The following is a 24655-nucleotide window of genomic DNA, read 5'->3' on the forward strand; positions in this document are numbered from 1 at the left end:
TCATCGTAAAAATTTAAATAATTTATATAATTAAAATATTAAAAAAAAATTCATTAATATGAAATTATGTTTAAAAATAATATATATAACAATATATAAATATATATATGTATATGAAATAAATATTCAAATAAACTTTAATATTTAATTAATTTATGAATTAGACATATTAATAAGGATATAATAGTTTAAAGAAAATCAAAGTTATATATTTATTTTTTTACATATTTTTTTGCTATAATTACAATTAGTACAAATTTAAATTTTATTATTATTCTTCGGGCCAAGGTTTTCCTATTCCTTGAGATGCACCCATTCTTGATGGATCTTGACTGGGATAATGTATTGGAGCTGTTCCAGGTGGAAAAATTGGTGTTGCAGTGGCAGGTGCCATTTGAGGTGGAAACATATATTGAGGAGCAACTGGTGGAGGTGGTATCATCATTGGTGGCATCATACCAGGAGTAGTTTGAAGATTGAAAAAATTATTTCCCATACTTTCTGGTGGAGGTGGTAGAGCACCAGGAAGACCTGGTACAGGTTCTAAGATTTCTCTAGTTGCTTCTGCTGCAGAAACAGTTTGCCTTCCTTGCGAACGTCCCCATTTAATTGTTAATCTTCGTCCTCCTAATATTAATTTATTAAATGTTCTTTCTGCAGCTGCTTCAGCAGCACTTCTTTGTGTATACTGAATAAAAGCACATTGTTGACGAGGAACCATAGTTACAGAACGTATTTCTCCATATTGATAAAAGTGATCACGTAACTGCTTTTCTGTTAAAACATCTCCCAAGTTACCAACATATAAAGTTGTAATGGACTTATCTTCTGGTGGATCCAATTTAGGCATAGCTGCAGCTCTGCGCATTAATTTATCAGCAACAGGATCATTAACTCCATAATAACGATCTTTAATATTTTGATCAGCTAATGGATCATCAGGATCAGTAGGTTTCTCATGACGATATGGGCATTCTTCTCCTCTTTTACATTCTCCTTTAACCCAAAAGGAGCAAATGTGTGGTCTATTTCTTTTATAATAAGGACTAGTCCTTGCTAATTTCATCAATAAATCACTAGCAGCTGCAGATTTACCAACAGCACCTGCTGGTGATGTGGGATCTATTTTACCAATTTCACTATCTATATTTTGTACATAATATTCTTTGTTTACATCCGATCTTGGTAAATCATCTTTAATTTTAAGTGCTGCATCACGTACTTGAATTGGCAAACCATATTCTAAATCAAGTAAACATGTTTGACAGACATTTTTCAAACGACTACAAGTTTGACAAACTTCAGTCTTTTTAAATCGCATTCTTGCACCTGGACACCACCTGAATACTGTAAATGGACGCATACATATTTTACATTCTTTTCCATATCTTTCTTTTGTCTGTAAATGCAAACATAAAAATTAAATTATATTAAAATGTGTTTTAAAAAAATTAAAATTAAATAAAATTTTTATAAATTGATCTACCATTCGAATATATGGATTGTCACCCAAACAAGTTTGACATAATATTGGAAATTCCTAAAAAGAAAAAAAAAATATTTAAAATTTCATTTCAAATGATTATTCAAATATTTGATTATACTTACTGCATCTTCCCAATTTTGCCTATTATACATATTTGTTGTTTTAGAAGTAGCCATTTTTAATTATTTTATCTTGACTTTCTTATTCTTCTTACTAAAGACAAATATCAAATACAACTGTGACTAGCGCTTTTACATAAAAATCACTAGTTAGTATTTTTTGTAAGATATTACTGACATGAAAGAAAATTGTGGTATATATTCATTGTATCTATGGATATTCATCGAATAAAGTTACTAGAAATAAGCAAATCAAAATGTATAACGCATATTTTGAATTTAGTTATTGGTTGATGAAATAATTATATATTAGTACCGTTTAATATATAAATTATATTATATAAATATATAATTGCATATATTATGTATGTATGTACGTTTTAAACATATTGTTATATAAATTGTAAATATGTTTAGTTTTTCGTATAAAATTTTAAATATAATTCATTCGTCTTTCACAAAATATTATTATTTATGATATATATATTAATATAAAAAAATTAAAAAATTTTAGTAATTTATTTATTAATTATTAATTATTAATAAAAATATTTTTTAACTATTTTATTAATCTTTTAAAATATGATATACAAAATATAATATGAAAAATATTAGAATGTAAATTAGAGATTTTTCAAATACTTTTTTTTCTCAAAAATTTTCGTTGCGGTTATGTTAACGAGTTAATAAAAAAACGCTAATCACGAAGCATGTAACCTAGTCGAACCGCAATAATAGCATTAGCTGCTGTCGGCGATTGAGCATAAACAAATATATAATGTTATATAATATATAATATAATATATTATAATATATATTAATAATAAATATTATAAAGTTTATTAATAATTCAATAAATTTAATTGTATTTATTACATAGTTCAATTTATTATTAAAATTATTTATTAAAGTTATTAATTTATTTCTTATTTGTTAAATCGTATTATAATAAGTTTAAGAAAATTATTTATTTAAGTTTAAGAACAACTTAAGAAGAAATAAATTTGTTATTTAAAACTATCAATAAGATTTTTTTTTCTTAAAACCTATATTATTTTATTCCTTGCTTTAAAGATATAATAAAAATTCACAATATTAATTACTATTATTATATTAAAAATATTAATTATTATTATTATTTAGTTTTATAAAAATTAATTGCATTAAAAATTTTATTAAATTTTATATTATATAATATATAACTTATATTACAAGATATATAATTTATTATTGTTTAGTTTCATAAAAATTAACTAGATTTGTAAATTTTATTCAAGTATATTTTATTATTTATTAAGTTTTTACATTTTTAATTTTCTATTAAAAATTCTGAAATTTCTTTTATGATTTTTTACAAATTTTGACAAGTAGTATTCAGGATATCATTTTAATCAATATCATATCTTATATGATTATCTTAGTTGTCATAAAATTTTTATTAAATCTAATAAAATTATTAAAAATTAATAGAAACTAACAAGATTTAAAAATTTTTGAAAAATTAAAAATAAGTTTAGATAAAAAAGAAATAATTATTATATATATATATTAATAAAAAAGAAAAGAGAAAAAATAAAAGAAAAAATAGAAAACAAAAGAAGAAAGGAAACTTTAATGAATATAAGCATATATAATGGGATATGATAGAGAGAATAAAAAAGAATATAAAGTTTATAAAAAGATCAATATAAAAAATTGAAATAAATGAAAAAAAGAAGCAAAAAATAAAAAAATTAAAAGAGAAAAAAGAAAGAAAACCTCAAAGGATTTCATTGAGATCATAAATCACAGAACAAAAGTGTGATATTGATTGTGATATTAAGCTATGTGAGAAAAAATAAAAAGATTCAATAGAAAATATGATGTTTCTATCAAGAAGAAAGAAGAAATAGAAAAAGAAATAAAAAAAATATTCTATCAGAAGACATAAATCTATATAGATACCTGAAGAAATAAGTTTAATGAACTGCTATCAATTTGAAATAAGAAATGATAAAAAACAACAAAGCAGAAAAAAAAAAGAATAAAAGATGATATAAGAATATAGAAATATAGCAATATATAGGAATCGAAAAAATAAAGTAGTAAAATAACAAGAATAAAAATATATATATATTAAATGATAATAAAACTCATTTTTTAATAAAATAAAAGATAAAAAAGGTATATTAACAACAAAAGTTATTAAAAAAGAATAAAATAAAAATTAAATTTATTAGATAAGGATAATATTAACAATAAATTTATTAAAAAATCTACCTCAAAATATAAAAAATAGAAATATAAAAATTTATAATAAAATTTAGGATAAAAAAGAAATACCAGAAGAATGAAAAAAAAATCATAAACAAATGACAGAATGAATTTAGAAAAAATAAGGACATAATGAACAATCATACTATTCTAATTGCAGACATAAAAATAGGATCTAAAAAATACAAGAAAACTGTGTATATACTGATAGTATTTGTGAATATAGAGAGAGTTTACAACAAAGTCACAATAAAGTGAATACAAAAGAAAAAAAATCTTCACAAAAAATGTGAAAATATATAAATGAATGGCTGCCAAATAGAACATACAAAATTATAATCTATCAATAATAATCAAAAATAGAAAAGATGCAATTTTTAATTTCTATATGATATATGATATATGTCATAATATATATATATATAATATGATAGATATGAAAAATGAAATCAAAGAATAATTTAAAGAATAATTTAATTTAAGATATGAAAATAATAAAATACAAATATTTTTTAATATATAACAAATAAATAAATATATAGTTTATTTATATAATAATTTGTAAAAGTTTATTGTTAAATTTATAATTTTATATAAACATGTTATAAATATAAAGGTTATAGTATAAGTTTAAGTTTAAGTATAGAAGTAAACAAATTATCAGATTCATGACATCATTTTGATATTTTAATATTCTAAGTATGATTGTAGATATAAAAAAAGATTAAAATAAATACATTTTTTCTGCAACATTTTTTTAAACAGAATTTTATATTAGAAAGAAAATAATAAACTAAATTAAATTAAATTACTACTTAAAAATTAAAAATGAAAATATTCTTTTTAAAGATCAAAATTTTTAAATTTTTTAATTAAATTTTATTTTGAAACTCCAAAAATTATTAACTTTTTGTATATTTTGTATATTTTCTAATAATTTTTAATGAATAAAATCCAAAAATATTAATTATAAATTTTAAAAATTAAAAGTATATATAATTATAAATTTTAAAAATCCAAAAATATTAATTATAAATTTTAAAAATTAAAAGTTATTCAAAACTTATTTATATGTAAAGTTAATGATTTTAAGCATATTTGATAGATTATTAAGATGCTAGATTAATTTGTATATATAATTCGTTGAATAAATGCAATCATTATTTCCATATGAACAAATTAAATTGAGCTACAGATATATTGAATGTTTTATTTTTTTTTAATGATTTACAAATACACACACATACACACACAAAATGTATGTAACAATTTATTAAATATGAATTATTATTATAATTATTATTAAATATGAATCGATTTAATATTGAAACAAAAATAACTTTCTAAAATAATTACTGACATTACAGGTCGTCTATAACACAAAAAATTTAGTATTTTAAAAACTTTACTTAATAAATTTAAATAGCTGTTATCTATAGATAATAATTGATCATTAGATGAATTATGGATATAGATTAATATTGTGTCCTAGTAACTTGTTAAATACATTTAAAAAGCACTAATCTTATACACGAATAATTTTTAAATTTTTTAATAAATTTTTAAAGTTAATCCTTATTTATTATTAATTATTTAATCCTTAAAAATTATTAGATACAAAAAAAATTAACAGTTTTTATTTCAAAATTTTATTCTAAAATTTAATTTTTCTTAAAATATAAAAAAAGTCAACAATTTTATAACAATTTATGTTTTCAAAATAAATTAAAATAGTATAAATTCAATTTTTAGTTTGAATTATAAATATGATAATGTGAATATATTTCAGAATTTATATGTAATTAGATAAATAGTTAGAAAAATTAAGTACTATTTAATATATACTATTAAAATACTAAAATAACAACATATAGGAAAATAAAATTTGCCGGGATAAAATGGTTGCTAGTAATGTCGAAATAGAAGAAATATAGAAAAATAATGTATTTTATTATGTATGGGTATGATCATGCAATGCGAAAGATTCGATATGATTTGCTTCATATCCAATAATTTTTTTTTTAATAGTTTAGTCTTACATTTTTTTTAGTCTTACAATTCTTATTCATTCTTCGTAGATTGATAAAATCGTTCTCGTACAGTTTCCTCGCTTACTTTATGACGTCATTAGTAGCCATTTTGTCTCTAGCATGTAGCAAGATTGCAGGGGAGGGAGATGTCTTCATCAGAAAAGAACAGTTAGGAGTCGCGACGCAGAAGGCCGCGGGAGAAGCTGTATTCGTTCATTGCAAAATGGCTACGTCCGACTCCAAAGCGCCTCTGCGAACTGTAAAAAGAGTTCAATTTGGTATTCTTTCTCCCGATGAAATAGTAAGTTTGTGTTTTGTAAATAAATAATACTGTGCAATATGTTTTTTCTGTGCGGAATTATTTCATTATGAATTTATCTATATTATACGAAACTTTATCAAAATATTCAATGTTAATCAAACAATTGCGTGTATGATTTTCAACGATATTTATGTATTTTTAAAGAAATATTACTTAAGATCATAAAATATAAATTTATATAAAAAAATATATATTTATTTATATAAAGTTCAATTATTTATAATATCTATAAACTTTTTAAAAATTAATCAATTATAATTTTTTAGATATAAAAAACTAAAAAGTTTTAAGTAAATAAAATTAAATATTAGTAGATATAAAATTTAAAATAATCAAATTTTTGTAAAATTATAATTTTAACAATAAATCAAAGTTTATTTGTAAATATATAATTGTTGTATTTTTTCTTTAATTTTCTAATAATTATATAATTATATTATATATCTGTTTGCACATAAATGTGTTAAATATAAATCTTTTATAAAAATCTTTTATAAAATAGTTTTGATAAATATGTGTATATATATATATATATATATATATATATATATATATATATAATTGTATTTCTATTATTTTGCTAATAACTGGTAATAATATATTTAAAATTTTTTTTTTTGCTTAATACATATTGTAAATTTTTCAATCACATATAGATATATATAATTTTGTTTAATGTTTTGTATAGCGTCGGATGTCCGTCACAGATGGCGGTATTCGTTTTCCAGAAACCATGGAAGGTGGTCGCCCAAAACTTGGTGGACTTATGGATCCAAGACAAGGTGTCATTGATAGAAATTCTAGATGTCAAACATGTGCGGGTAATATGACAGAATGTCCAGGACATTTTGGCCATATAGATTTGGCAAAGCCAGTTTTTCATGTTGGTTTTATAACAAAAACAATAAAAATCTTAAGATGTGTATGTTTTTATTGTTCAAAACTTCTTGTTAGTCCAGTAAGTATAGATTACATATAATTAAAATTTTGTTTATATTTATTATTATTTGTAGCTAAAACTAAATTTGTATTATTTTCTTACTTACAGCATAATCCAAAAATTAAAGAAATTGTTATGAAAACTAAAGGTCAACCACGAAAACGTCTTACATTTGTTTATGATTTGTGTAAAAGTAAAAATATTTGTGAGGGTGGTGATGAAATGGATATTAACAAAGAAAATCAGGAACAGCAATCTGTAGAAAGGAAACCTGGACATGGTGGATGTGGTAGATATCAACCAAATCTTCGAAGATCTGGTTTAGATGTTACTGCTGAATGGACACATGTAAATGAAGATTCACAAGAAAAGAAAATGGCACTTACAGCAGAAAGAGCTTGGGAGATTTTAAAGCATATTACAGATGAAGAATCATTTATTCTTGGTATGGATCCAAAATTTGCACGACCAGATTGGATGGTAGTGACTGTTTTACCTGTTCCACCTTTATCAGTTAGACCAGCAGTTATTATGTATGGTTCTGCTAAAAATCAAGATGATTTAACACATAAGCTTGCTGATATTATAAAAGCAAATAATGAATTAATTAGAAATGAACAAGCTGGAGCAGCAGCTCATGTAATATCAGAAAATATAAAAATGTTACAATTTCATGTAGCAACATTAGTTGATAACGATATGCCTGGTATGCCGAGAGCTATGCAAAAATCAGGTAAACCTCTAAAAGCTATAAAAGCAAGATTAAAAGGAAAAGAAGGCAGAATACGAGGAAATTTGATGGGTAAACGTGTTGATTTTTCTGCTCGTACTGTTATTACTCCTGATCCTAATTTACGGATTGATCAAGTGGGCGTACCTAGAAGCATTGCTCAGAATTTAACATTTCCTGAAATTGTAACGCCTTTTAATATCGACAAAATGCAAGAACTTGTTAGACGTGGAAATTCTCAATATCCAGGAGCTAAATATATTGTTCGAGATAATGGAGAAAGAATTGATTTGAGATTTCATCCAAAACCATCTGATCTACATCTACAGTGCGGTTATAGAGTGGAACGTCATATCCGAGATGGCGATTTAGTAATTTTCAATCGACAACCGACATTACATAAAATGAGTATGATGGGTCATAGGGTAAAAGTTTTACCATGGAGTACATTTCGTATGAATCTTAGTTGTACATCACCATATAATGCCGATTTCGATGGTGATGAAATGAATTTACATGCCCCACAATCAATGGAGACTCGTGCAGAAGTAGAAAATATTCATGTAACACCACGTCAAATTATTACACCACAAGCTAATAAACCAGTTATGGGTATTGTACAAGATACACTTACTGCTGTAAGAAAAATGACTAAAAGAGATGTTTTTATTGAAAAAGAACAAATGATGAATATTCTTATGTTTTTACCTAGTTGGGATGGTAAAATGCCTCAACCTTGTATATTGAAACCAAAACCTCTATGGACTGGTAAACAAATTTTTTCTTTGATTATACCAGGCAATGTAAATATGATAAGAACTCATAGCACACATCCAGATGAAGAAGATGATGGACCATACAAATGGATTTCTCCTGGTGATACCAAAGTCATGGTAGAACATGGAGAACTTGTTATGGGTATACTCTGTAAAAAAACTTTAGGTACATCTGCTGGGTCATTACTTCACATTTGTATGTTAGAATTGGGACACGAAGTCTGTGGACGATTTTATGGAAATATTCAAACTGTAATTAACAATTGGTTACTTTTGGAAGGTCATTCAATTGGTATTGGAGATACTATTGCTGATCCACAGACTTATTTGGAAATTCAAAAAGCCATCAAGAAGGCCAAAGAAGATGTGATAGAAGTTATTCAAAAAGCACACAATATGGAATTAGAACCTACACCAGGTAATACCTTAAGACAGACTTTTGAAAACCAAGTAAACAGAATTCTGAATGATGCTCGTGACAAAACTGGTGGCTCTGCCAAAAAATCTCTGACAGAATATAATAATCTAAAAGCTATGGTAGTATCAGGATCAAAAGGATCTAATATTAATATTTCTCAAGTTATTGCTTGTGTCGGCCAACAAAATGTAGAAGGTAAACGTATTCCATTCGGTTTTCGTAAACGTACGTTGCCACATTTTATTAAGGATGATTATGGTCCTGAATCCAGAGGATTCGTCGAAAATTCGTATCTTGCTGGTTTGACTCCATCTGAATTTTATTTTCATGCTATGGGTGGTCGTGAAGGTCTTATTGATACTGCTGTAAAAACTGCAGAAACTGGTTATATTCAACGTCGTTTAATAAAAGCTATGGAATCTGTTATGGTGCATTATGATGGAACAGTTAGAAATTCTGTGGGACAACTTATTCAATTACGTTATGGTGAAGACGGTTTATGTGGTGAAACTGTTGAATTTCAGAATCTTCCTACTATTAAATTGAGTAATAAAGCGTTTGAGAAAAAATTTAAATTTGATCCAACCAATGAAAGATATCTTCGTCGTATTTTCAATGAAGATATCGTTAGAGAAATGATGGGATCTGGTGAAGTAATATCTGAATTAGAAAGAGAATGGGAACAATTAAACAAAGATCGTGCTGTACTTCGAGAAATTTTCCCTAGTGGAGAATCAAAAGTAGTATTGCCTTGTAATTTGCAAAGAATGATTTGGAACGTACAAAAGATTTTTCATATAAATAAGCGTGCACCTACCGATCTTAGTCCTATGAAAGTCATACAAGGTAAATATTCTGATAATTTTACCATAATTATGTTGTATTCTATGCTAAATAATTTTATAATTACTTTAAAATTAAAATGTTTTTATTTCTAGGTGTGAAAGATCTTTTGGATAAATGCATTATTGTAGCTGGTGATGATAGACTTAGCAAACAAGCTAATGAAAATGCTACCTTATTATTCCAATGTTTAGTAAGATCTACTTTATGTACAAAATGTGTTTCTGAAGAATTTAGATTATCCAGTGAAGCCTTTGAATGGCTTATTGGAGAAATTGAAACTAGATTTCAACAAGCACAGGTTTGTAGAAAATGAATTATATATATATATATATATATATATATAGTGATAAATCAGTTATATTTTTTAAACAATATTAATTTATAATAATAAAATATCATGGCATTCTATGATTTTTTTGAATATTAAAAGAAATTAAATCATAAATTATATTAACTAAAACTATGAATCTGTACATTTCAGATAGAATCAATATATTTGCAATTCAAATATTAATATTTTAATATTTCATAATAATATTTTAATTAATATTTCTTATTAATATTTTAAATATACTAATATTATTATTTTAAATATATAATATTTCGTTATTTTTGATTTCTTTTTTTTATATTAGATATTAATAAATATAATATGATTGTTAAATTCTTTTTAATATATTCACTTATATATTAATTAAAATTTTTGAGATTTATCAGTTTGAATAACTTTAATATTGTAAGTTTAATATTATTGTTGTCATCAATGATATAATTTGGCAGTTATTATGGCAGGATTAAAATATATATTAATTATATTAAGTATATATTAATTCTGAATTTTTAATCTTTTGATATATAATAAATCTTTAAATAAGTATTTGAACATCATATTGAAAATCATGAATATTATTCATAAATATGTATATACATAATAATATATAATAAAATAAATTATATATATATATATATTATATACATATAATTATATATTTATATAAAAAGATTTAAAAATTTTATATTTAAACTTAATTTTTTCATTTTATTTAGGTATCACCTGGAGAAATGGTAGGTGCTTTAGCTGCACAATCACTTGGTGAACCTGCAACTCAAATGACACTTAATACTTTTCACTTTGCTGGTGTATCATCAAAAAATGTAACTCTTGGTGTGCCAAGATTAAAAGAAATTATAAATATCAGTAAGAAACCAAAGGCTCCATCGTTGACTGTATTTCTGACGGGAGCTGCAGCAAGAGATGCTGAAAAAGCAAAAAATGTACTTTGTCGATTAGAACATACCACATTAAGAAAAGTTACAGCAAACACTGCGATTTATTATGATCCAGATCCACAAAATACCGTAATCGCAGAAGATCAAGAATTCGTAAATGTTTACTATGAAATGCCTGATTTCGATCCAAATAAAATATCACCATGGTTACTCCGAATTGAATTAGATCGCAAAAGGATGACTGATAAGAAGTTAACTATGGAGCAAATTGCAGAAAAGATCAATGCTGGTTTCGGTGACGATTTAAACTGTATATTTAATGATGATAATGCCGAAAAATTAGTTCTTCGAATTAGAATAATGAATAGCGATGATAATAAATTTCAAGATAGCGAGGAAGAAACTGTTGATAAAATGGAGGATGATATGTTTCTTCGATGTATTGAAGCAAATATGCTTAGTGACATGACATTACAAGTATATTCATAATAATCTTTATAATTTCAATAATTTATAATTTTTAATTATAATTTAATAATTAATTTTTAATTAATTTATAATTATAGTTATTTTCTTTATACATAGGGTATTGAAGCAATTGGAAAAGTATACATGCATTTACCTCAAACTGATGCTAAGAAACGTATAGTTATCACAGAAACTGGTGAATTTAAAGCAATAGCAGAATGGTTATTAGAAACGGATGGTACAAGTTTGATGAAAGTATTGAGCGAAAGGGATGTTGATCCAGTTAGAACATTTAGCAATGATATTTGTGAGATATTTCAAGTATTAGGTATAGAGGCTGTGAGAAAATCAGTAGAAAAAGAAATGAACGCTGTGCTGCAATTTTATGGTCTTTACGTAAATTATCGTCATCTTGCTTTGCTTTGTGATGTAATGACTGCTAAAGGACATTTAATGGCTATAACTCGTCATGGAATTAATAGACAAGATACTGGTGCTCTTATGAGGTAAATTATAAAAAAATTAATTATAAAATCGTTTCATGTAATTTTTATAATTTATGTTTTATTTCTCAGATGTTCCTTCGAAGAAACAGTAGATGTTTTATTGGATGCTGCATCTCATGCGGAGGTAGATCCAATGAGAGGAGTATCAGAAAATATTATCATGGGACAACTTCCACGTATAGGAACAGGTATTGTAATTTTAATCGGTATTATTATTATTATTATTATTATTATTATTATTATTATTATTATTATTATTATTATTATGAATACATTTGAAATTATTACATTAATCCATATATTTGCTTTTATTTTTTTAGGGTGTTTCGATTTGCTATTAGATGCTGAGAAATGTAAAGTTGGTATTGAAATACCAATGGCAGTAGGTGCTGGTGTGATGGGAACTGCTGGAATGTTCTTTGGTAGTGTTGCTACACCAAGTATGAGTCCTCAAATGACACCTTGGATGGGTGCCACACCTGGTTATGGGGCTTCAAGTATGTCACCTGGTATGCATATTTTTTATAATTATATCATTCTAATATTGAAACATGTATTAAATTTCATATTATAAATGACTCTTATTTTTTTATAGCATTGGGAAGTGGTATGACACCAGGAGGAGCATGTTTCTCGCCATCAGGAGCATCAGATGCTTCAGGGCTTTCTCCTGCATATTCTGCATATTCTCCGCAACCTGGAAGTCCAGGAAGTCCAGGACCTAGCATGAGTCCATATCCAATGTCACCAGCAGGTGGCGCTTCACCAAGTTATTCACCTACATCTCCAGCCTATTTGCCAACGTCACCTAGTATAACACCGTCGAGTCCAAACTATTCACCTACAAGTCCCACTTATTCACCTACTAGTCCAAATTATTCACCAACGAGTCCAAGTTACTCACCAACGAGTCCAAGTTATTCACCAACATCACCAAGTTATTCACCAACAAGTCCAAGTTACTCACCAACATCACCAAGTTATTCACCAACAAGTCCAAGTTATTCACCAACTAGTCCAAGTTATTCACCAACAAGCCCCAGTTATTCGCCAACGAGTCCAAGCTACTCGCCAACAAGTCCAAGTTATTCTCCTACAAGTCCGAGTTATTCACCAACATCGCCAAGTTATTCTCCAACAAGTCCATCATATTCACCAACATCACCAAGCTATTCACCAACAAGTCCAAGTTACTCACCAACTAGTCCAAGTTATTCACCGAGTTCACCAAATTACACACCTGCTTCACCGTCTTACTCTCCAACGAGTCCAAGTTATTCGCCAAGTTCTCCACAATATTCGCCAGCTAGTCCAAGTTATTCACCGAGTAGTCCAAAATATTCTCCAACGAGTCCATCGTATTCACCTACGTCTCCATCATTTGCTGGAACTTCGCCACAATATACACCAGCAAGTCCAACATATTCTCCAACAAGTCCGACATATTCACCAACGAGTCCATCATATTCACCTAGTTCACCACAACACACAGCATCAGGAAGTACAAGATATTCACCTAGTAGTCCAAATTATTCCCCAACTAGTCCAACATATTCGCCTACAAGTCCTCAATATTCACCGTCGAGTACCAAATATTCACCTACCAGTCCAACATATACACCGACTAGTCCAAGTTATTCGCCGACGAGTCCAACATATTCCCCACCAGTACCGGGTTATTCACCAACGAGCCCCACGTATTCCCCTGCATCTCCAGCTTACGAAACAGATGATTAAAAAGTATTATATTTATTTATATGATTTTTTATTATTGATTATTTACTATGGATTAGATATAAATATGAAAAATTATAATTTTTTAATCCTCAATTTTCTAATTTCATATATAAATTTATGCATGATTTTTTTAATTCTCGAGTAAATATCTTAATTAAATCGGAGAATATTTTTATTTCTTTTTAAAGAAGAAATGACTTCGAATCAAATTTGGCTAAAATGAGTATGGGATAGTAATATTCAAAAACATCAATTAAATAATGAAGAAATCATCAAGCGAATTCATATAAATAAAATTAATAATCGTTGGTACAATATACAATTACGTATATAAATCAATATACGACTTATCAATACGAATTATACGATTATCAATCATTTAAAAAGATATTTTTTATATTACAAAATGCATATATCATGTCGAGCATATTATTTATACTCGAATTTTATGTTCAACATAGATCTTGCCGCTTCATATTATATTTCTTGTTATGTAGCTTTGAAGGAAGAAATGTTAATATGTTGAAGGTCTTCCTTTGTCGCTATTTCTGTCTAGCTATCTAGCTAAGCCATATACGCTCGATAAAGTATCATATTACCTTCTGGTACAGTATTTGTACAGTATCACTGCAAAATAGAAAACCGGTTCACATTCTACATGCATCGATGTCGGATAGTATGAAATATTTTCTGTCATGAATCGCGAGAGACTTCCATTAATTTTCAAAGATATAAACTCAGATTTATCACTTCTATTTGCCACATTATGCGTTATTGACATTTTCGGCATTTTTCCGATTATTGCATTACCGCGTTCAATTGTGCAATGCGGTAAGTTTCTATTATTTTTATCTTTTTTTCGTATTACTTTATTTTTTGTCTCCTTTTCGTACTTCATTTCAATCTAACTATTGAAAAAAAATTATAAATGTTCAACGAAGAAAGTGATGATCTTTTTTTTTCGTAACATTGATATTTGTGTAAATAATTTCTTTATTAAGTTAATGTTTTAGCATTAAGTGATTTGTTTCTTTTATAATATATATATATATATATATATATACACATAAACGATTATTCTATAACGTGTGATAATATTGATATTAATATTAATTAATTTATTAATATTAATATAATTAATTAATATTATATATATATTTATATATATGTATATATGTGCACACATAAAAAGTTTTGTTATAAAAGGTACAAAGAAAAGAATTTAGAACAAAAATAATAAATAAATAATATAAATTTTTTTCATTTGAAGTCTTATTACTGAATAAGTATAACGAAAAGAAACTTTTATACATAAATTCAATTAATTTTTTTAATAAATATAAATAGAAAATTATCAAAACCTTATTCTATATACAAAAGTGGATTAAAAATAAAAAACAAAATCATTTTATTTAAAATCATATTTTTAGAAAATTCGAATTTATATATTTAATCGCAAATTATATGGCTTCAGTGAAAAAATTTTATTTTATTTTTAACTTATTTTTATGTCTTGAATTCATCTTTGTTTTATTTACTACATCTTATATAAATAAATAATAATTATTATATAATTAAGGTTTTTTTACAAAATTTATTTAAATTGAAACAATTTAAATAAATAATTGATTTATTATATTTACTATTCAATTATGGTCATTATATGAGAAAATTTGGAGCATGAAACATTGTGTAAAAAAGTTGATCATTTTAAAGAAAAATAAAGTTGGTAAACTTTTTATAAATATTCTTTCATTATTTAATTTATCTTCAGCTCAATAGTTATTATATATTCGTATTAAATAGTCGTAAATTATTGTGATTATATATTTATTGTATGCTAAATTTTTTTGTATAAAATTTTATATATATATTTAATTATATTTATTTAATAATAAATAATAAAAAATATAAGAAAATTATATTTTAGGATTATATGGAATTCCTTTGGTTTTTATTGTATTGGCTTTGCAAATTTATACGGCTATTCTTCTTGGCAAATCATGGATTATTGCAACTACAATAGATCCACAAATTTTAAGAAAAAATCGGTAAAAATTAATTTTTCATTTTAATTTTTTTATATCTATTATTTAATAATATTAATAAAGTAATATTAATTTGAATTAATTTTATAGAAATCCTCTTGCAGCTGTAACTGAATTGACTTTGGGTTCTCGGGCGAGAAATTTAATCACTATAATCCTGGATCTTACAGTTTTTGGGTGTAGTATACCTAACTTATTGGTCGGTAAGTTTAAATAAATTTTAATAAGTGATTTTTATATAAAATTTTGTATTTAATATGTTAATAATAAATTTTAGCTTCGCAGAATTTACAAATCTTTGGATTAAAAATTTCGGAACAACAATTTAATTTATCTTTCTGTTATTGGCTTGTAATCATAGGTATTCTTTTATGTCCAATTATGTGGCTTGGCAGTCCTCGTGATATGAAGTAATTTCTCTCAAATTTTATCAAAATTATATGTTATAAAAACTGAAATATAATATTTAAATATTATGAATATTTACAGGATAATAAGCTTATTTTCTTGCACAACGGTTTTATTAACAGCACTATTGATATGGTGGTGCATAATTACTGATACTCGAGAACTTGATATTATTCCAATACCTATTTCTCCTTCTTGGGATAAGTTCATTTCTGGGTATGATTATTTATTAATTATATAATATCATTTTTTGTTTATTATATAATTTTCAGTTATGGAATGTTAGCATTTCAATTTGATATACATCCAACATTAATGACTGTGCAAGTAGATATGCGTCATCCTCAGGATATCAATAAAGCAATTGTAATTTCTTTCTTAGGTAAATAAATTGACAAATTTCTTTATATTTTAATTGACAGTGATAATTAATAATGCTATTATTATAGTCACTGGTTCATTGTTTCTTGTTACTACTATTTTGGCTGTCTGGAAATATGGAAGTAGTATAACAGCCAATATCCTACAATTAATTCCAGGAAATTTCATAATGAGTATTGTTGTTCTTATTGCGGCTCTTCAATTATGTCTTTCTAGTGTTCTTAGTCATTCAACTCTTTTTCAAGATTTAGAAGATCAATGTAATATTAAAAGAAGTATGATATCTTGAAAAATAAAAATAAAGAAAAAAGTAGCTAAAAAAAAAAACTGATTAATGAAATTTATATTTTATAGAATTTGGATGGAAACGATGTCTCATAAGATCAGCTATTGTTTTTCTTGGAGTAGCAGTAGGAGAATCTGTACCAAGATTTGATATTGTAATGGTATTGATTGGAGGATCTTTAACTGGTTTATTAGTATTTATATTTCCACCTTTATTATATTCAAAAATAATTGCTTTGAAAACAAGATCTAAAAAGATTCAATCTTTAACTCCTGAGGTATATTCAAGTTCTGAGAGATGCCAAAACAATAAAGATATGTCAACTAATCCAAGAATCCATTCAAAGTCAATTTATTATGGAGGTCTAACTGTACCTAGAACTGAATATCATCGATATTCGTATGTTTATTACAATGAATTAGAAAGTGAATTAGACGAAATTGTGGATTATGAAAATGATCATATCATAGATTCTGAGAAATTTTTAATGACAAAAAGAATTTATGATAACAAACCAATATTTATAGATGCCAGTCAATCTTATAATGTTTATAAACAAATTATAATTCCTGAAGAGCCAATTTCAGAATCAACCACATATTATAATTATAAAAAGTGGAATGATTGTTTCAGTTATTTGATTGTATTTTTTGGTATTATAATAACCATTTCTTCTACATATATCAATATGAAAAATACCATACATTATGTACAATTTACACCTCCTTGTATCATGAATATTACCATATTACAAAATTCTATATAAAATAAGATTTTCTAATAAAAATCTAAATAAAAATCTTAAAATTTTCTTAAAAAGTTAAAAAAAACGTATTTACTTAATTTATAGATATTTTAGAAATAATTTTATATATAATTAAATAAATTGATAAAATAATTTATATTTTTTTTAACATATTTTGAGCATTTTGTCAATTAATATTATGTAAACTTTCCAAATATATAAGCAAGATATTATATTGCAACAATGTAATATCAATTTTATAAAACATATTTTTGAAATAATTTTTTATAATTTTATATAATATATATATATATAATATATAATATATATATATATATAATATATATAATATATATAATATATAATATATATATATATATATATATATATATATTATAGAAAATATATATATGAACTTATAAAAAATGCATTTATTTAAATGTTTATTTTTTTATTTTGAATTTTCTTTCTTATATTTTTTTTTATTCAATTCTGTAAATAAATTTTTATTTTTATTATTATTCAATTCTTGAAAAATAAAAAAATAAATATTATATAAAATTGTATTAAAATTGTTATTATATTAATAAAAGTAAATAGAAAACATTGTACAAAATTGATATCATAATTTTTTTTTTTAATTATATGAGTTAAATATTTTTTAATATCAAATCATTTTTTTAACTCTATGTACACTTCCATGAGTTTCGTTAATTATATCTATAAAAATAAATTATTTATTTTTATTATTCTTATTATTATAGTTTAATGTTATATTAATTTAATATTAACTTATTATATATATGATATATTATTTAGTTATATTGTTTAGCATATACATATATTATATATATAAAATCAACAATATATTAACATTTATAATATTAATCAATATATTTTGTATTATATATTTAGTTATTAATATATATATTTTATTTTTACATGTTCTATAAATATATATATATATATATATATATATATATATATATATATATATATATTTATTTTTATATATATATGTATCCTCGTTTTCAATCATTTATTACGTCATACTATTCAACATTTTTAATGACGATTATGGAGGGGATACGAATCAACCTATGACGTTTACAAATCAGGTCTTACGATACTATCCGCGCCATACGAATGATTGTTCTCTCTTCTAAATTAGATTTACTTTGTATATTAATTTCTATTTTACATTAAATAATTTTTCTTGTTTATAATTAATTATAAAAATCATTTAAAAATGATACCTAACTATATCAGAAATATAAGTGTCCAAACGTCGAAACGAAATGTGAGTATATGACCGAACGATAAATGACCTCTAAACTAGATACTTGCCACACGTTTCATGCTAGACTCTTGTTACAATTTCTAATCGTACAATCTATCGAGTCTTACAATTGAACACTCGTTCTTTTTTTTTTATATTTCCTCCTGGTGTCTTACCAGTTCGGCAGCTGGAATGAGGTAATTATTCGTATTAGTCGTATAAATATCATTAAATATGAGATATTTATTCGTGTGTTTATTATAGCAATAATTTTTTTTTACATTGTTTTCAATTTTTTTTTTATTTTTCTGCAAGAATTTTTAATTACAATATGGTAAGTTTAAAATCACAAAATAAACTTATGTATTTTTTAAATTTTATATGATCTTACGAACATGATTCTTAAATTTATATTATTTATAAGTAATTTTTTATTTTATTTTTTTCTTTATATATTTTTATAAATCATCTTCAATAATTTTTATATATCTTGACAAAATAAAATATAAGAAATATATTTGTGATTTATATTTGTAGGTGATATCATATTTCTTCAATAAGAAAAACAATTATGCTACAGAAGCTTCATTTGAAACAAAACCTTTTCGATTACATAAATTGGATAGTGGACCTTCGACTCAAATTACCGTTACTAAAGATGAAGCAATAGAACTTTACAAAAAACTACATACAATCCGTCGTATGGAAACAGCTGCTGGAAACTTGTATAAAGAAAAAATTGTCAGAGGTTTTTGTCATCTATATTCTGGTCAAGTAAGAATTATATTATATTTTTTTAATTTCAATTACAATAACTATTTTTTATTATTAATAAAATCTTTTTATTTTTTGATAGGAAGCTTGTGCGGTTGGTATAAAAGCAGCTCTTCGACCACAAGATTGTGTGATCACAGCTTATAGAGCTCATGGATGGACCTACTTAATGGGAATAGATCCAGTTGGTGTCTTAGCTGAATTAACTGGTAAAAAAGGAGGAAATGCAAAGGGTAAAGGTGGTTCTATGCATATGTATTCTGACAATTTTTATGGTGGAAATGGTATTGTTGGTGCCCAAGTGAGTAATAATTATTGAAGTTATTAAATGAATTGTAAAAGAGTACTATTTATAAAAATTTATAGGTGCCATTGGGAGTAGGAATTGCCTTTGCTCATAAATATAATAATACTGGAGGAGTTTGTGTTACATTATATGGAGATGGTGCTGCCAATCAAGGTCAAGTATTTGAAGTATACAACATGGCTAAATTGTGGGATGTTCCTTGTATTTTTGTTTGTGAAAACAATGGATATGGCATGGGTACTAGTGTTGATCGTGCTTCTGCAAGTACTGATTATTATACAAGAGGAGATTATATTCCTGGAATATGGGTATATTTTTGAAGAATTATTTTGCAATATTATTATTTTCTAAATTATGTTGATTAAGTGTTTCATTAGGTGGATGGTATGGATGTACTAGCAGTCAAACAAGCTACTAAATTTGCTATTGACTATTGTACATCTGGAAAAGGTCCTATTGTATTAGAAACTGTAACATATAGATATAGTGGACATAGTATGTCTGATCCTGGAACAAGTTATCGTACGAGAGAAGAAATTCAAGAAGTAAGACAAACTAGAGATCCTATTACTGGTTTTAAGGAACGGATATTGAATGCTAATCTTATTACTCCAGAAGAAATAAAGGTTTGTTTGTTTTTTCAATAAATTTTTATATTATATCTTATATCATATGTAAATTATTTAAAATTTTTTTTTAGACAATAGAGAATGAAATAAGAAAACAGGTAGATGATGCTGTAAAAGCTGCAAAAACAGATATTGAAATTCCATTAAATGAGCTGACTGCCGATATTTATGCAAATTGTGTAGAGAAAGAAATTCGTAATATTACTCCGTTTAATCCTTTACCGCATACAAGGCTAGGTCCAGCTGTTAATTCCTAAGTTAATTTTGAAAAAATGAATACTTATTAAATCTTGTTTATTATTACACTGCCTGCCATTAATTAGTACAAAAGATTTTTAGAGAACAACTTTATCTTTTCATCAAGTTGGGCAAGAAAAATAATAATAAACCAGAATATATTTTCTTTTATCACTTTTGTTGTATATATACAAATTATATATTTATTTTATTTATAGATATATGATATGATAAAAAAATTCTGTTTTATCTAATTAATACATAGTAATATTCATAATATTTATATATTATTATGAGTGACTTTATATATACTTGTAAATAAGGATAAAATTAATGAAGTAAAAATTAGATCAAACAATTCAAAGGACAATATCGTTTTATTTTTTTATCCTTAATAGAAAATTATATATTATAAGCTTATTTTCATTTATATTCATTATTTTAAATTAATGAAATAATTAAAGTTTTAAATTATTAATAAATTAATAAATTAAATGAATATTTAATCTAATGTGATTTTGAATAATAAATTATATATATTTTGACAACAAGAGATAAAAATAATATTATATAAAAAATATATAAAAGAAATATTATATTTGGAAATAAATAAAAAAATTCATAATTAAATCAATTTTATTTATAACTTAATTTTAGAACATAACGCGATATATATACATTAATGTATTTACGAACACACTATTGGAATCCATTTTTTTTTATCCTTGTTCTATAAAATTTGATCTGTTTAGTATCGTTCATTTAGTTGAATTCGTATAAACACTTATAAAATTACGTTACAGTTACAATTATTTGGTCAGTAGCTCATTGACAACGGTTTGGTGAAGACGAGCAAACAATGGCTGCTGCAGGAAGTACGAGTGCCGGCACAATTTTGCAGAAACTTGGTTTGAAGCCAATTACGAAATGTAGTCTTGTAAAATTTTACACTCCTGCTTTCGGTGTTGCCTCATACACTGCATTGTCTATCAACGTGATGAATCCCAGTCTTGTCATTAGGTAAGATAATAATGAATTCATTCAACTCTTTAACATTAACCTCTATTATATTTTTAAGTTTTAGGTTTTTATCATTCTTACAATGTTACGTAATCGATAAATATTTCTTAATGAATTTTTTAAATTTATTCAAAAATTTTAACTGAAATATTCAATTTCATCTTTCAATTAAAAATGATATGTTAAATATAAATATCATGACCTACATACAATGTTATTCAATTAACAAATTAATTGACCATAATTTTCTGTATACGAAAATATATTTCTATTTTAATTATTTTAATCAAATAATGTAATTTTTTATTATTTCATTTAATTTGTTAATTATATTTTTTTCATATATTTATAGGATCTTTCCAAAGAAAGATATTACAAATTTCTTACTGGGAAGTGCTCTTCTTGGCACTGGCTCCTATATATATACTCGTGATCATATGAAAAGTGCCCCCACAGGTGTAAAAATTTTATACAGGTAAAATATTTTTATTGTAACATATTTAAATTTTTCATAAAGTATTAATAAATTGTTTTATAATTTTTACTTTTAGTACTGCCGGTGCTGTATTGCTGAGCTTTGGATCAGTTTTAGTATGGGCGGTACTTCGTTCTATAGTACCACCTAATCCAACTCTTTGTACAATAATTGGCATTGGTTCTGGACTTGCATTCATTAAAGTTGGTTCTAGTTATTTGAACTTTGTTGATGAGCAGATACCAAAAAAGTAGATAAAAGTACTTTTTGTAATTGATGTATAATTAATGTATACTAATTGCATCTAAACAAAAAGTTCACAATAATACAACATAAAATAGTGGATTATATTGAATTAAGAATAAGGAAAGAAAACATTAAGCAAAGAATTCTTGAAAGTTTACAAATTTTTATATTTTCTATAATCTTTGCTCTATATATATTAAAATATTCTGATGCTGAATTGTGTTAAAAATAATTATGAACTATTAATTTTACTTTATCTTTGTTAACTATTTACAAGATCTGACAATTATATAGAGAATACATAAAGTAAAAATTTATATATTATTACTTACTATTATTTTACATGAAATGTGTAAAATGTGTAAATGGTAAAAAATTAATTTCCTGATATGCAAAATATATTTCACATTCTCTGTATGTATTATGACTTATGTTAAAAAAAAATAGAAAAACAAATTTTATAATTGCTTAAAATATCTTTGTAACATGAATGCATTTTTCAAGGTATATAATTTCATCTAAGTAATTGATTAGCAGTAATGGTAGAAATGTGCGATTTTTTTTAGCAGTTTTAATAAATATCGTACCAGAAAAAAAATTCAAAGAATTTTATGTTACAAACATTCAGTTTTATAAAATTTGGAATCAACGTAAGTATGATAAATTAAAAACAGATTATTTATATACACAGAATTATTTTTCAAAAGAAAAAATGTATGCTTTTTTCCAAAATTGTATATGCATGCATTGGAACAGGAAATTGTATTACTTATATAATAAATTGAATTGCAAATTTAAATTGATAATTTATGAATATTTTTACTTATGAAAGTAATTTTTTTATATTTTATTAAAAAAAATTTTTTATTTTATTAATAAATTTTATAGCATAAAAAATAGAATTGTGTGACAAATAAATATATTATTGAAAAATAATTGTATGTACAAATTAATTATATTCATATAGTAAGATTAATAAATTCAAATTTAGGAGAAATTAATGATATATATATATATATATAATTTTAATATTATTAATTATTTTGTATATAATGTAAAAATTTACATTAGAATCACAAGAAATTTTAATGAGTACAATTAGTTATTTAAACAATAATATATTTTGTTTTCTATTTCTTTTTAATTTATTGTTTTATGTACATATTAAAAAAAATATAATTTATGTTTAAAAAATAATTATTAAGTTTGATTTAAAGGAAATAACATTTATTTATGTTATTAAAATATTTTTATAAATAACAATATTTCTATCATATTATATTAATTATATTAATTTTTTTAATATAAATATATATATATATAATGAATAAAATATGATACTGCAAATATTTATAGAGTTTCTTATATTTTCATATGATTTCTTCATATGTTGTCAATATATTATTGATTTTAATGACTTATAAAAAAAATCATATACATGAGAAAATATTAATATATATAAAAGTTGTTAGTATAATAAATTATTTCATAAATAATATTATTTTAGAAATTCTGTTTTGTTTGAAAATAATCGTTTATAATAAATTTAATATTATAATAAATTTTTGAAAAAAAACATATATACATAACATATATAATATAATAATTGCATTTTAATAAACATAAATAATAAACATAAAAAAAACAAAGAATTACAAAATACAGTTTTGATAAAAAAAAAACATAATATTAACAAGTCATATAGGAATTCTTTTTTAGTTATGAAAATGCATGGTAATATATAGTAGTAAATATATATAATAGTGTAATATATATATAAAATATAATAGTAAATAATAGTAAATAATTAAATTTAAATGTACAATTTAAAATGATATTAATATCACATTCAAATTTTTTTGATTTATTATCAATAAATTATCGTTTATTTTATAAATTATATACATTAATATTAGAAAAATTTTTTAATTGAAATAATAAGATTTTTTATGAAAAAAA

General features: G+C 24.1%; 5 protein-coding genes across 9 annotated transcripts; 4 read left to right on the forward strand and 1 right to left on the reverse strand.

Moving 5' to 3' along the window:
* Nucleotides 1-187: 187 nt before the first annotated feature.
* On the reverse strand, nt 188-6004 carry LOC107993266 (pre-mRNA-splicing factor RBM22). Of its 4 annotated transcripts, none has more exons than XM_062083318.1 (4): nt 5915-6004; nt 1609-1699; nt 1487-1540; nt 188-1399 (listed from the first exon to the last, which is right to left on the reverse strand). In XM_062083318.1, exons 2-4 carry the CDS (start codon nt 1660-1662, stop codon nt 272-274), a joined length of 1236 nt encoding a protein of 411 aa, XP_061939302.1. In that variant the 5' UTR covers nt 1663-1699; nt 5915-6004; the 3' UTR covers nt 188-271. The 4 variants fall into 4 exon arrangements, with proteins under 4 accessions (XP_061939302.1, XP_061939301.1, XP_061939300.1 ...); XM_062083317.1 differs by having other exon boundaries at nt 5898-6004; XM_062083316.1 differs by lacking the exon at nt 5915-6004 and adding an exon at nt 1922-2474 and having other exon boundaries at nt 1609-1842.
* LOC107993279 (DNA-directed RNA polymerase II subunit RPB1-like) lies at nt 5737-15606 on the forward strand. The gene is made up of 10 exons (XM_062083311.1): nt 5737-5819; nt 5937-6189; nt 6899-7168; nt 7259-9920; nt 10013-10218; nt 10968-11627; nt 11736-12124; nt 12194-12312; nt 12445-12633; nt 12720-15606. The coding sequence occupies exons 1-10, from the start codon at nt 5800-5802 to the stop codon at nt 13859-13861; spliced, it is 5910 nt and encodes a 1969-aa protein (XP_061939295.1). The 5' UTR covers nt 5737-5799; the 3' UTR covers nt 13862-15606.
* On the forward strand, nt 14557-17783 carry LOC107993280 (uncharacterized). The gene is made up of 8 exons (XM_017049625.2): nt 14557-14692; nt 15792-15912; nt 16000-16112; nt 16187-16319; nt 16399-16533; nt 16590-16699; nt 16767-16973; nt 17053-17783. Exons 1-8 carry the CDS (start codon nt 14557-14559, stop codon nt 17748-17750), a joined length of 1653 nt encoding a protein of 550 aa, XP_016905114.1. The 3' UTR covers nt 17751-17783.
* Nucleotides 17784-18777: 994 nt separating this feature from the next.
* Nucleotides 18778-21319, forward strand: LOC107993289 (probable pyruvate dehydrogenase E1 component subunit alpha, mitochondrial). 2 transcript variants are annotated; one of them, XM_017049639.3, is made up of 7 exons: nt 18832-19029; nt 19188-19205; nt 19546-19782; nt 19865-20083; nt 20149-20397; nt 20467-20715; nt 20790-21319. In XM_017049639.3, the coding sequence occupies exons 1-7, from the start codon at nt 18979-18981 to the stop codon at nt 20973-20975; spliced, it is 1209 nt and encodes a 402-aa protein (XP_016905128.1). In that variant the 5' UTR covers nt 18832-18978; the 3' UTR covers nt 20976-21319. The 2 variants fall into 2 exon arrangements, with proteins under 2 accessions (XP_016905130.1, XP_016905128.1); XM_017049641.3 differs by lacking the exon at nt 19188-19205 and having other exon boundaries at nt 18778-19029.
* On the forward strand, nt 21320-23502 carry LOC107993265 (uncharacterized). The gene is made up of 3 exons (XM_017049599.3): nt 21320-21975; nt 22328-22450; nt 22527-23502. The coding sequence occupies exons 1-3, from the start codon at nt 21815-21817 to the stop codon at nt 22702-22704; spliced, it is 462 nt and encodes a 153-aa protein (XP_016905088.1). The 5' UTR covers nt 21320-21814; the 3' UTR covers nt 22705-23502.
* The last annotated feature ends 1153 nt before the right edge of the window (nt 23503-24655 follow it).

The sequence above is a fragment of the Apis cerana genome, linkage group LG12 (assembly GCF_029169275.1).
Source record: "Apis cerana isolate GH-2021 linkage group LG12, AcerK_1.0, whole genome shotgun sequence".
Lineage (NCBI taxonomy): Eukaryota > Metazoa > Arthropoda > Insecta > Hymenoptera > Apidae > Apis > Apis cerana.